Source organism: Spermophilus citellus (genome assembly GCF_964194105.1).
Source record: "Spermophilus citellus genome assembly, chromosome: 5".
NCBI lineage: Eukaryota > Metazoa > Chordata > Mammalia > Rodentia > Sciuridae > Spermophilus > Spermophilus citellus.
The window spans coordinates 141,760,646-141,774,339 of NC_138186.1; the positions used below are offsets into that span (position 1 = coordinate 141,760,646).

Genomic DNA, 13,694 nt, shown 5'->3' on the forward strand with positions numbered 1-13,694 from the left:
TGTTGTTCACAATATCTACCACAATACCTTGTACTTTGGGGGCACTGAATACATGTATAAGGATATACTTATGATTATTGGATGCTTTTTGTCACATGTGTTCGCGAATGAGCCAGGGTTTGCCCTCCATATCCCCCATAGTTTCCAGGAATATTCCAAACATATTTACAAGAAGAGAAATGCTTTTATTTGGATGGTCAGTTTTGAATACAGTAGGTAGGTACCTCTCTCAGATTGAAATATAAAATGACAAACAGCTGTGGTCAGAGTGAACCATGCTAGAAGACTGAATCTGAGTGATCAGAAATGCCTTTCAGCAGTAGGAGCAACAACCACTGGAACCAGATTCAAGCCAAATGTGATAGGTCTTACACTGAAAAAGGATCATTATTTGTGATTTAAAACAATAAACAAACACAGAACACCTAAAGAGAAGGAGGCACCCTGCTATAATTTGGATCTGGAATGTTGCCCAAAGGTCATGTGTTGAAAGCTTGGACCCCAATGTAACAGCATTCAGAACGGACTCTACAGAAAGGTGAATTGAATCCTGGGCTCTAACCTCATCTGTGGATCAATCCACTGATGGGTTCACGATTGGACAGGACTATTGGGAGTTGGTAAAAACTGTGGGCGGTAGGGCCTAGTTGGAGGGTAGGTCATTGGAGTTGATTCCCTGGAAGGGTACATCATATTCCTCAGTCCTCTCTTCCCCTCACCTGATCTCCATGATCTCCATGAGTTGATCCCCTGATCTCCATGAGTTGAGCAGCTCTGTTTTGAAGCCAGGCTCTCTGCCATGGTAATCTGCCTCACTTCAGGCCACAGCAATGGAGCCTGAAATTGAACCAAAATAAATATTTACTCATTTAATTTTCTCAGGTATGTTGTCAAAGTGATGAAAAAGTCTTCTAACACACACACACACACACACACACACACACACAGGAGGAATGGTCTAAAGGGAGAAAAGGACACTTGGTATTGTTGATGCCTTCTTCAACAGTAGACACAGCTGGGGTACAGCGTGGATTCGCACTTCAGCAGATGCTAAAAGGGGCTTAAATTTTTATATTAGTCTTTTATGAGGAGAGATTGACTAACACAGGCCTGATTTCTCTCTCAGATTTGGAGATGAATAAGAAGGACCAAGAAGATTTCCTTTTCTGGCACAGCACACAAATGCAGTCACTAGTTTCTGATACCAATCTGAGTAATTATGTCTACTTGCTCTATCTTGAAGGCAAGAGACATTATGAGGTGATTAATATAATCCTTAGAATCTACTTAACCATTAATTTTCCAAAAATTCTGCCTTTTTTTGAATTTTATTTCTGCCACCTTGAGGTTTTGTTCCCTGAACAGACATATAGAAAGAACAGCTCAAGGAAAAGAGTCTCCTGAATATGGGCTCTGGGAAGAGAGTAATGGGAGCAAACCCAAACCCCTTCTAAAGGGTAATGAGGAAAATGATCCTAAACAAAACAAAAAGCAAATATGAACAAAGTGGCAGCAGGCTCTATTTGTTGGCCACTTTCTCTGCACCAGCCATCAGGTGAGAACTACACACTATGTTCTCATTTACTGTTCAACTCATGCTTGGGAGAGAGGTTTTCTAAATGCATTCCGTCAGTTTAGCTCCAAAATTGCTTTGGTCCCAACTGGTATGTCTGTTACAGCCCATGTGCTTCATCTCTTTGCTTTGTCCCCAACTCTACAAAACTGCCTCCTCATTAACTTGTTGGAATTTAAACACCTTGGAAACCAGGGCCTTATCTTAACTCCTTCTGATCCTTAGAGGTGTGGGAATTAAATTTAGGATTGTTACTCCATCGTAGAAAATTTCTCGACTTTTTATTTCACTCTGTACTGTTTAAACCTGGATGATATTTGGCATTGATAAACAACAATAGGTTAAGTGAACATCAACCTGTTGGCTCTAAAACAAATTTTCTTAAGTGAAATTTAAGTGGAATTTTTGAGCACTTCAATAAACTCAATCAGAATTAACAAGGACCAAATAATATTAAAATGAACTCGAAAATTTATAGATTAACAGCAAAAATTTATTTTTGGAAAGGGTAAAGATGGTTCTTTAGTGACATTTAATCCATATTATAATTTGAATTCTGAGAATGATTAAGACTTTGTGATGGTTAATTTTACATGTTAACTCGTCCGGGCTACGATGCCCAGACACTTGGCCAACTTTTATTCTGGGTGTGTCTGTGCTGGTGTTATGGGGTGAGATTTACTTTTGAATCGGGGACTTTTAGTTAAATAGATTCCATTCTGTAATGGAGAGAGACCTCACCTCGTCAACCGAGTGCAACTGAATGGGACAAAAAGCCCACCTCTCCCAGACAAGAGGGAACTGTCCAGTGAACTACCTTTGGATTTCATCTACAACATTGATTCTTCCTGGCTCCACAGCACACTGCCTTGGGACTCAAACTAGAACACTTTTCTGGATCTCTAGCTCCTCCCAGCCAACCCTGCCCAATCCTGTGAGCCAATAGCTGACAGGCAAGTGCAGGGAAGAAGCAGAGGCCCTGCAGGGGGTGAGTGTGTGCTACTGGATGCCAGCCCCTGGTCAAAGCGCAGGACAGGCTTCTGAGTTTACAGGCAGGAAGGGATGATTAGTGTTGGTGGAGCCCCAGGAACCCCGCGCTCTGAGGAATTCTGAGCGCTTGGGTCATAATTGACCCCGGCAACGCCCGAGGACGTTCGGGGCACAGAAGTGGATGGTGATGGACGCGCTTTTCAGAGCTGGTCCGATGGATCACTGAAGTGGCCACGATGTGGTCCTGGTTTGGAGGCCTGGGCTCAGGCTTGGGCCACTTCTTGGGTCAGGTGGGGAGCAGCTTGGCTTTCCTCACCGGCCATAGCTCCAGCTTCGCCAGGGAAATGCTTCTGGGTGACTTAGGAGACCCAGAAGCAGCTTTACATCATTGTTGGAGAAAGGAAATGGAAACTACTGATTCCACACTAAGATGTGAGAATGAAAGACTGAAAGAGTATTGTACTGACCTGGAAGAAAAGCATGAAGCATCAGAGCTACAAATAAACCATCAGTCTGTAAGTTACCAAAATCAACTGCAACAGAAAGAGGTAGAGATCAGCCATCTTAAAGCAGGACAGATTGTACTGCAAGATCAAATGTTCCAACTACAGGCAGCCGCTCAATCAGTACACTCGGGAGCTTGTGGTGTGCCAACAACAACTGCACCGGCTCCGTTCGGTTCCCTGATCAGTAGTCATTTTTCAGCCTTTCGTGATGACGACATGGACTCTAGTGACATAATCTCATCACGACAAGAAACAAACAGATTATCAACTGAAGCTGCAAAACATGAATCTGAAGTTGGCCACTCGAGGCAGATTGCTGAGGCTCAGGGAACACACCATTCTGACTCAAGTGAAATCTGCAAAGTACAAAATACTATCAAGACTCTTCAACCAAACCAAAGCCCAGACATATATGATCATCAGCATGAAATTTCAGTTTGGGAGCAGAGTTCTACTGTGGCAGAAAAGGGAAAAATCCTTCCTCAGAGCTCAGCAGTGGAAGAAGTGTTCAGGCTTCAACAAGCCCTGGCTGATGCGGAGAAGGAAATCGTGAGACTAAATGGTTTAAACCAGGATAACCGTCTTGCTGAAGACCATCTGAAACTTAAAATGCATGCTGAAGCTTTAGAAAAAGAGAAGGCATCATTGAGTCAAGAAAAAGAGGAACTTCAGATGTCACTGTCAAAATTGAGCTGTGACTACCAAGTCATGAAAAACAGAGCTTCAACAGACATGAATTTGAATGTACAATTACTAGACTTAAAACTTCACTTGAAGGCAAAGGAGGAAGAACTGAATCAGACTATCAATGAAAAGAAAATGCTGATAGCTGAGTTAGAAGAACTGGATCATCAGAATCAGGAAGCTACAAAGCACATGATTTTGATACAAGAGGAGCTATCAAAACAACAAAATGAAGGAGACCTTGTCATCAAGAAGTTGGAACAAGATCTAGATGATGAAAAAAAGAGAGTTCATCAACTTGAGGATGATCAAATGAACATATCCCAAGAGTTGCATGTGCAGAAGGAGAAGTTAACTGAGAACGCACAGAGCCTCAGTGATTTGCATTTAACTAAGCAGAAGCTTGAAGGTAAAGTAGAAGATTTAGTAGATCAGCTAAATCAGTCACAAAAAAATAGTTTAAACATCCAGCAGGAAAACCTTGGGCTTAAGGATCACATTAGACAACTTGAAGATGAGCTGTCTGGATTTAAGAGCAAGTATCGCACTTCTCTGAATGAAGACTCTAACAGTCATTGTAAGGATGACATGCTTAAAGAACGAGAAGCTGAAGTTAGCAACTTAAGGCAAAATCTTTCTGAAGAGGAACAGCTCAATGAAAATTTAAAGAAAGTTGCTGTTGAACTCAAAACGGAAAATGAAATGTTGATTTTAGCACGTGACGATGTAAGGCGTAAGTTGGAAGAATCTATTGCTGCTTACAATCAAATCTCTCAAGAAAAAGACACTATCACGGAGACTCTCAAAAGAGACAAAGAAGAGATTGAAGCCAAACTGCACCAGGCAGAAAAAAGACTGTTGGAAGAAGCAAATAATCACAGGCAGACTATTCAGGAACTCTCCAATGCACATAATTTGGATACCTCTGCCTTAAAGCTGAAACACGAATGTGCAGTTCAACTCAGCCAAGAGAAGGACTTTGAAATAGCAGGACTCAAAAAGAATATTGAGCAAATGACTGCTGATGAAAAAGAAACTGATGAAATTTTGGCATCTTATGTAGACGAACAGGAGCGATTGATACAAGTCATAAATGAGAAAGAAGTTTTTATTGAAAAACTCGAAGAAAAAAGTTCACAACTACAAAAGGATTTAGATAAGTGTTCTCAGGCTTTAGGAGAAAATGAAACTTTAAGGCAATCCATGGAAAGAAAGGACAGAAGTCTTACCTACATGAGAGCAGAAAACAACTATCTGCGAGTAGAATTGGAAATACTTGGGGAACAGCACAATCAAGCTGTACCAGTGGCTGAGCCGACAGCTCTTGATGCTGTCACAGAACTAGAATTGGAGGTATCTCAACTGAATATAGTCAAAAATCATCTGGAAGATGAAATTCAAGACCATCTGAATATCATTGAAAACCAGAACCAGCGTAAAATGCAACTACTTCAGTCTTTACAGGAGCAGAAGGAGGAAATGGATGAATTTAAGTACAAATATGAGCAGATGAATGCTGCGCATAGCCAGTTAATTTTAGAAAAAGAGGAGGAAATTAAGAACTTGCAGAAGACTATTGAAGAACTAAAAGCCCAGTTGCCTGGAGAGAAAGGAGATGCTCAGACATTGAATTCTGATATTTTTCAAGAGACCAAAGTAAAAATCCTAAGAGAAAAAGAGGTTCAACACTTACGGGACCAAGAATTACGCCTAAACCGGGAGCTAGAAAGGCTACGCAGCCATCTCTTGGAATCAGAAGAGTCTTACACCCAGCAAATTTTGGCTGCAGAAGACAAAGAAAAACAGTCAATAGCTGAATGGAAGAACAAGGCCGAAAAGCTGGAAGGAGAAGTATCATCACTGCAGGAACGTTTGGATGAAGCAAATGCTCTGTTGGATTCTGCTTCCAGACTGAGAGAAGACTTAGATCTCAAGGAAGAACAGATGGAAGAACTGAAAAAACAAAACGAGCTCCGAAAAGAAATGTTGGACCATGCACAACAGAAATTGTCGACTTTGGTCAACAGCGCAGAAGGAAAAGTGGACAAAGTCCTCATGCGAAACCTTTTTATTGGTCATTTCCAGACACCAAAGGACAAACGTCGTGAAGTATTGCAGTTGACGGGGAGCATCCTGGACATTCCACAGGACGAAATGGAGCAGCTGTTGAATAAAGATCACGGTGGTGTCAGTAAGTGGATGAGTTGTTTTGGTTCCACGTTCTGCAGCTGTGCCTCTTAGTAACCTAGCTGGAGTTGGACTTGGTGGACCTGGGCATCCTCTTGTTAAACCCACTGCAGATTTCATGCCCACCTTTACACCACTGCCAGTGTCCCTGGACAATAGTGCCAGAGTTGTACTCCAGGATCTTCTAAATATTTAGCATTTGAAAGAAGCCATAACCCTTTTTTACGTTTTTACAGCATGGCCTTTTGAAAAAGTACTCATGTGTTTGTAGACAAAGAGAGAAAGCAAAAAAGCTGGTATATGTAAGTGTATAGCTACTAGGTATTTTATTTTATTTTTTCAGTTGTTGTTGTTGTGATTTTTTGCTATAGTACTTTTTAAAAAATTTGTTTTGTTTTTTGTAGCACTTTTTGTTTCTAGAATTTTGTTCCAATGCAGCAGATAATCATCACCAGTTATCAATTCTGATGTACTTTTGGGAGCAACTGTACAGAGCAGCCTTCTTGAACCACTAGTTCCAACCTTAAAACAATAATAATATTTCTTAAATTTAATGGCATTAAGGTAAAAACGATACATGTAATTACAGGAAACAAGAAAAATCCAACCCATAAGAAGGATGTCTCAGATTTAGAGTACATGAAAACCAAACATAATGTTGCAAAAAGTTGAGAATATTTAGTTTATCCAAGATAACATTGTACAACTACCACGCGAAAATTCCAATGGGGAGGACCTAAACATGAAGCTTAGTGGATAAATTCTAAGATGCTTTGAATCCAAATTCTATGACCCCTATCCATTTTGCTTATTTCCATTTCTATACGAAAGTCACTTCACATTAATTCAGTTTTCCAGATGATAAATATGTCCAGAAGGAAGAGTATTTTTATGAGTCAACCCCGAAGTGGGACCACAGGATCCATTGCCAATGGAAAAGTTAATTAGTAAGAATGTATCATTAAATATCTGGACTGCTTATCTACATACTATTGGGGGCTCTACAATAATTCTCATAAACACATTTTATAAAACATTTGATCAAAACAAGTTGGGGAGAGAAATAAGCTAACAACAGTTTTTGAAAGATGAAAAGCTTTAAAATAGGAGTAGTTATAACCTTTTGATAAATTAAGGTAAAAGATGAATCAAAAGTTTCCAGCTTAAGTAGGTGAAATCAGAGAAGAGAAAAAGCAGATTGCATAGCACATACTTCTCTGACACCTGTAGTTTCTAAAACCATTCAGAACATTTTTGTTAAAATTAATTTAAACAAAATTTAATATATTTTTAAATATAAATTATATCATTTAATATAAATTAACCTAATTTAAATCAATTTTATTAGTAGTATTATTTAAATTTCTTTTATTAATACTATGGTTTGATTTAAATTTATTTTATTAATTGATATTGTTTATTAACTTATATTAAATTATAGTATGATTTATATTTGAAAACTCATTAAATTTTATTTAAATTAATACAATTTAATAAAGTAAATTTAACATAATATAGGTTGAATTATTTAATTTTAATTTTAATAATAATGCTCTTAGTTGTTTTGGAAATTACAGGTGGCAGTGAAGTATTAGCTATATTATCTTCTTTTTTCTCCTCTTTGATTTTACCTAACTTAAGCTAGAACCTTTTGGTTTATCTTTTGTTTTACTTTACAAAAATAAAAAAAGGAAGAAAAACACCTAGTAGCTACACACATATCAGCTTTTCCTTTCTTATTTCTAAATTTCACCTTAACATTTACATTATTTTACCAAAATTAAGATGCCATCAGTTGTTACTCCTGAGAAGAATATCAAAGTATATATTTTGCTTCGACCTGCCAAATTACTTGGAATCTTATTCCAGTAGACTTCACATGGTTGGGAAAAGCAGAGTTCAGATTTGTCATGAGAGATTTTTATATATTCGGCTCACTCCATTGTGTCTAGGTGAGCCTTTGGGTTTCAATGCCTGGAAACACACTTCTTATATTTCAGAATTGAAGAGCTCTTGGAAACAGCGACCTCACTGCATTCTTGAGAAAAATATGTTATACGGGTACTCAGAAAATTACAAAGATTAATATAGATTCAAGATTCTTTTTAAGACAAGGGGTTTAATGGAGAAAACAGCAAGATAGCCTTAGAAATTTCATACTCCCTGCATTCTTAGGAAAAGCTTCTATATTGTAAAGAATAACACCAAACAGAAAAGTTCCTAAGAAAATATTGTGCTTTCAGTTTCCTCGTCTCATAAATTTTATTAAAGTTTCATTAAAGACCCTGTATTTGCTAGCCTTTTTATTAAATACTTTTTTGAGATATTCTATTAATGTCTATGACTGGATTTTATTTGGTCTCACATTAATGTCGCTCCCTGTGACAAAGGGTACATGGGAGGCAGGCAGGATCAGCCTGTCCTCTCCGAGGCACCAGCTGTCGGAACCAGGCTCTGACAGAGGTAGTGAAGGGCACTAGCGTCTCCTGGACTGAGCGAGAGGGTAAGTATCTGAGTAATATTAATTGTGTATAAATGCCACATTTTTTTATGCATTCATCTACTAAGTTGTTTCCACAATTTAGCTAATGTGAATTTTGCTGCTATAAACATTGATGTGGCTGTGTCCCTGTAGTATGCAGTTTTTAAGTCCTTTGGGTATAGATCAAAAAGAGGGATAGCTAGGTCAAATGGTGGTTCTATTCCCAAATTTCCAAGGAATCTCCAAACTGCTCTCCATATTGGCTCCACCAATCTACAGTCCCACCGACAGTGTAGGAGTGTACATTTTTCCTGAAATCCTCACCAACACTTATCGTTGTTGTCTTCATCATAGCTGCCATTTTCAAAAATCGCTGACATTCTAACTGGAGTGAGGTGCAATTAAACCCCTAGCTCTCACCATGCACAAAACTCCACTCAAATGAATCAAGGACCTAGGAATAAAACCAGAGAGCTTGCATGTAACAGAAGAAAAAGTAGGCCCTAATTCCAATCATATGGGATTAGTCCCAAAATTCCTTAATAAGACTCCTAGAGCACAAGAATTAAAATCAAGTATCAATAAATGAGATAGATTCAAACTAAAAAAGTTTCTTCTCCACAAAACAAACAATCTGGGAGGTGAATAGAGATCCTACATCTTGGGAGAAAATTTTTGCCCCATCACACATCAGATAGAGCACTAATCTCTAGGGCATAGAAAGAACTCACAAATCTGAATAACACACACACACACACACACACACACACACACACACACACAAACAAATAAATAAATAAAATAATATGACCTGGGCATCCTCTTTTTAAACCCATCGCAGATTTCAAGCCCACCTTCACACCACTGCCAGTGTCCCCGGACAACAGTGCCAGACTTGTACTCTAGGATCTTCTAAATATTTAGCACTTTAAAGAAGCCATAACCCTTTTTGATGTTTTACAGCATGGCCTTTTGCAAAAGAACTCTGTATTTGTAGACAAAAAGAGAAAGAAAAAAAGCTGATATATATATATGTATATAGATACTAGGTTTTTTTTTTTTTTTGCTTCTTGTTGTAGTTTTTTTTCTGTTTTTTTTTTTTTATTTTTTGCTATAGCTCTTTCTAAAAATTTTGTTTTGTTTGCTGTAGCACTTTTTCTTTATAAAATTTTGCTCCAGTGTAGCAGGTAATCATCACCAGTCTTCAATTCTGATGTACTTTTGTAAGCAACTGTACAGAGCAGCATTAGTGAACCATTAGCTCTAAACTCTTTTTTTTAAATGATTATATTTGTTAAATTTAATGGCATTAAGATAAAAATGATACATTTAAATAACAGGAAAGATGAAAAATCCAAACCACCTGAAGGAGATCTCAGATTTAGAGAAGAAGAAAACCAAATATGATGTTGCAAAATGTTGAGAATATTTAGTTTATCCCAAATAACCTGGTACAAGTACTAAAAGAAAATTCCAGTGCAGAGGGCCTTATCATGAAGCTTAGTGGATAAATTCTAAGATACTTTTAATCCAAATACTATGACCCCTATCCATTTTACTTATTTCCATTTCTATAGAAAAGTCACCTCACATTAATTCAGTTTTCCAGATGTTAAATATGTCCAGAAGTAAGAGTATTTTTATGAGTCAACCCCAAAGTGGAATCACATGATCCATTGCCAATGGAAAAGTTACTTAGTAAGAATATTTCATTAAATATCTGGACTGTTTATCTACATACTTTGGGGGCTCTACAATAATGCCTGTCAACACATTTTTTAAAACATTTGATCAAAAAAATTGGGGGAGAGAAAGAAGCTAACATCAGTTTTTGAAAGATGAAAGGCTTTAAAAAAGGAGTAGTTTCAACCTTTTCGTAAATTAAGGTAAAAGACAATCAAAAGTTTCTAGCTTAAGTAGGTGAAATCAGAGAAGAGCAAAAGCAGATTGCATAGCACATACTTCTCTAACACCTGTAGTTTCTAAAACCATTCAGAATATTTTTATTAAAATTAATTCAAATAAAATTTAATAAATTTTTAAATATAAATTATATTATCATTTAATAAATTGATCTAATTTAAATTTATTTTATTAATTAATATTGTTTAAATTTATTTTATTAATACTATTGTTTGATTTAAATTTATTTTCTTAATTGATTTTTTAAATTAATTTTGATTAAATTTTAGATTGATTTATATTTAAAAGTTCATTAAATTTCATTTAAATTAATACAATTTAACAAAGTCAATTTAAATAACATTTAATATAGATTAAATCATTTAATATTAACTATATAATATAATAAAAAAATTAATAAAATTAATTTTGATAAAAATCCTCTTAGTGGTTTTAGAAACTACAGGTGTCTGAGAAATATTAGCAAAAGCAATTCTAAGCAGGAAGTGTGAATCTGGCGGTATAGCGATACCAGATTTCAAACTGTACTACAGAGCAAGAGTAACCAAAACAGCATGGTACTGGTACCAAAACAGGCGGGTGAACCAATGGTACAGAATAGAGGACACAGAGACCAATCCACAAAATTACAACTTTCTTATATTTGATAAAGGGGCTAAAAGCATGCAATGGAGGAAGGATAGCGTCTTCAACAAATGGTGCTGGGAAAACTGGAAATCCATATACAACAAAATGAAACTGAATCCCTTTCTCTCGCCATGCACAAAAGTTAACACAAAATGGATCAAAGAGCTTGATATCAAATCAGAGACTCTGCATCTCATAGAAGAAAAAGTTGGCTCCGATCCACATATTGTGGTGCCGGGCTCCAAATTCCTTAATAGGACATCCATAGCACAAGAGTTAATAACAAGAATCAACAAATGGGACTGACTTAAACTAAAAAGTTTTTTTCTTCTTTTTTTTTTTTCCCCTCAGCAAGAGAAACAATAAGAGAGGTAAATAGGGAGCCTACATCCTGGGAACAAATTTTTACTCCTCACACTTCAGATAGAGCCCTAATATCCAGAGTATACAAAGAACTCAAAAAATTAAACCATAAGATAACAAATAACCCAATCAACAAATGGGCCAAGGACCTGAACAGACACTTCTCAGAGGAGGACATACAATCAATCAACAAGTACATGAATAAATGCTCACCATCTCTAGCAGTCAGAGAAATGCAAATCAAAACCACCCTGAGATATCACCTCACTCCAGTAAGATTGGCATCCATTATGAAGTCAAACAACAATAAGAACTGGCGAGGATGTGGGGAAAAGGGTACACTTGTACATTGCTGGTGGGACTGCAAATTGGTGCGGTCAATTTGGAAAGCAATATGGAGATTCCTGGGAAAGCTGGAAATGGAACCACCATTTGACCCAGCTATAGCCCTTCTCGGAATATTCCCTGAAGACCTTAAAAGAGCGTACTATAGGGATACTGCCACATCAGTGTGCACAGCAGCACAATTCACAATAGCTAGACTGTGGAACCCACCTAGATGCCCTTTAGTAGATGAATGGATAAAAAAAAAAAATGTGGCATTTACACACAATGGAGTATTACGCAGCACTAAGAAATGACAAAATCATGGAATTTGCAGGGAAATGGATGGCATTAGAGCAGATTATGCTAAGTGAATCTAGCCAATCCCTAAAAAACAAATGCTAAATGTCTTCTTTGATATAAGGAGAGCAACTAAGAACAGAGCAGGGAGGAAGAGCATGAGGAAAAGATTAACATTAAAGAGAGACAAGTGGTGGGAGGGAAAGGGAGAGAGAAGGGAAATCGCATGGAAATGGAAGGAGACCCTCATTGTTACACAAAATTAAATATAAGAGGATGTGAGGGAAAAGGGGGAAAAAAAAAACAAGGGAGAGAATTGAATTACAGCAGATGGGGTAGAGAGAGAAGATGGGAGGGGAGGGAGAGGAGATAGTAGGCGATAGGAAAGGTACCAGAATACAACAGTCACTAATATGGCATCATGTAGAAACGTGGATGTGTAACCGATGTGATTCTGCAATCTGTATTTGGGGTAAAAATGGGAGTTTATAACCCACTTGAATCAAATGTATGAAAGATGATATGTCAAGAGCTTGGTAATGTTTTGAATAACCAATAAAAAAACATTTTCCCATTTCAAAAAATGACATTGGTGATTTATTGTGATCATTTTGTACACAGCAGAACTACATTTAATTCTTTGTCCTACTAATAAAAGTCACTAGATGCGACAGCATCTACTTTCACAGTTCGTATATAACATTTATGGACTATCTTAAATTCGTTTTAAAAAATATTTATTATTTAGCCTTTAGTGGACACAACATCTTTATTTTATTTATTTTTTTATGTAGTGCTGAGGATCGAACCCCACGCCTCACGCATGCTAGGTGAACGAGCTGCTACTTGAGCCATATCCCCAACACTCTCTTAAATTCTTATTTTCACCTTGCTTCTTTATGATAATGAGAATTCAAATTTATGGGTAATATATCATTCACTGAACAACTTCAGTCCAAATCAATCCTTCTACTATTGTATTGTCACTGGAGTGTTATGTTCATCTTCCTACAAATGTGTGCGGAACATTTCATTGATTATGCCAATTCTTAAAAATACAAATGTGCCGAGCCCTAATATCCAGAGTATACAAAGAACTCAAAAACTGAACATTAAGAAAACAAATAACCCAATCAACAAATGGGCCAAGGACCTGAACAGACACTTCTCAGAGAAGGATATATAATTAATCAAAAAATACACGGAAAAAATGCTCACCATCTCTAGCAATCAGAGAAATGCAAATTAAAACCACTCTAAGATACCATATCAGTCCAGTAAGAATGGCAGCCATTAGGAAGTCAAACAACAACACGTGCTGGCAAGGATGTGGGGGAAAAGGTACACTTGTACACTGCCGGTGGGACTGCAAATCGGTGCAGCCAATTTGGAAAGCATTATGGAGATTCCTTGGAAAGCTGGGAATGGAACCACCATCCGACCCAGCTATTCCCCTTCTCGGACTATTCCCAGAGACCTAAAAAGAGCACACTATAGGGATACAGCTACATCAATGTTCATAGCAGCACAATTCACAATAGCTAGAACGTGGAACCAACCTAGACGCCAGTCAATAGATGAATGGATAAAAAAATGTGGCATTTGTACACAATGGAATATTACTCAGCACTAAAAAATGACAAAATCATGGCATTTGCAGGGAAATGGATGGCATGAGAGCAGATTATGCTAAGTGAAGTTAGCCAATCCCTAGAAAAGAAATGCTGAATGTCTT

The 13,694-nt window shown here is 37.3% G+C and overlaps 2 protein-coding genes across 2 annotated transcripts in view; one reads left to right on the forward strand and one right to left on the reverse strand.

Moving 5' to 3' along the window:
- The window catches only part of LOC308649512 (uncharacterized protein), a gene marked incomplete at its 5' end in the record, with an annotated part of 523,997 nt that overhangs the window by 421,239 nt on the left and 89,064 nt on the right, over positions 1 to 13,694 (reverse strand). The gene's annotated exons all lie outside the window — the stretch shown is intronic.
- Positions 2,763 to 9,328, forward strand: LOC308649510 (thyroid receptor-interacting protein 11-like; the record flags this gene model as incomplete). The annotated part of the gene is made up of 4 exons (XM_081295044.1): positions 2,763 to 3,441; positions 3,538 to 5,409; positions 5,839 to 5,944; positions 9,264 to 9,328. The coding sequence occupies exons 1-4, from the start codon at positions 2,800 to 2,802 to the stop codon at positions 9,326 to 9,328; spliced, it is 2,685 nt and encodes an 894-aa protein (XP_081151170.1). The 5' UTR covers positions 2,763 to 2,799.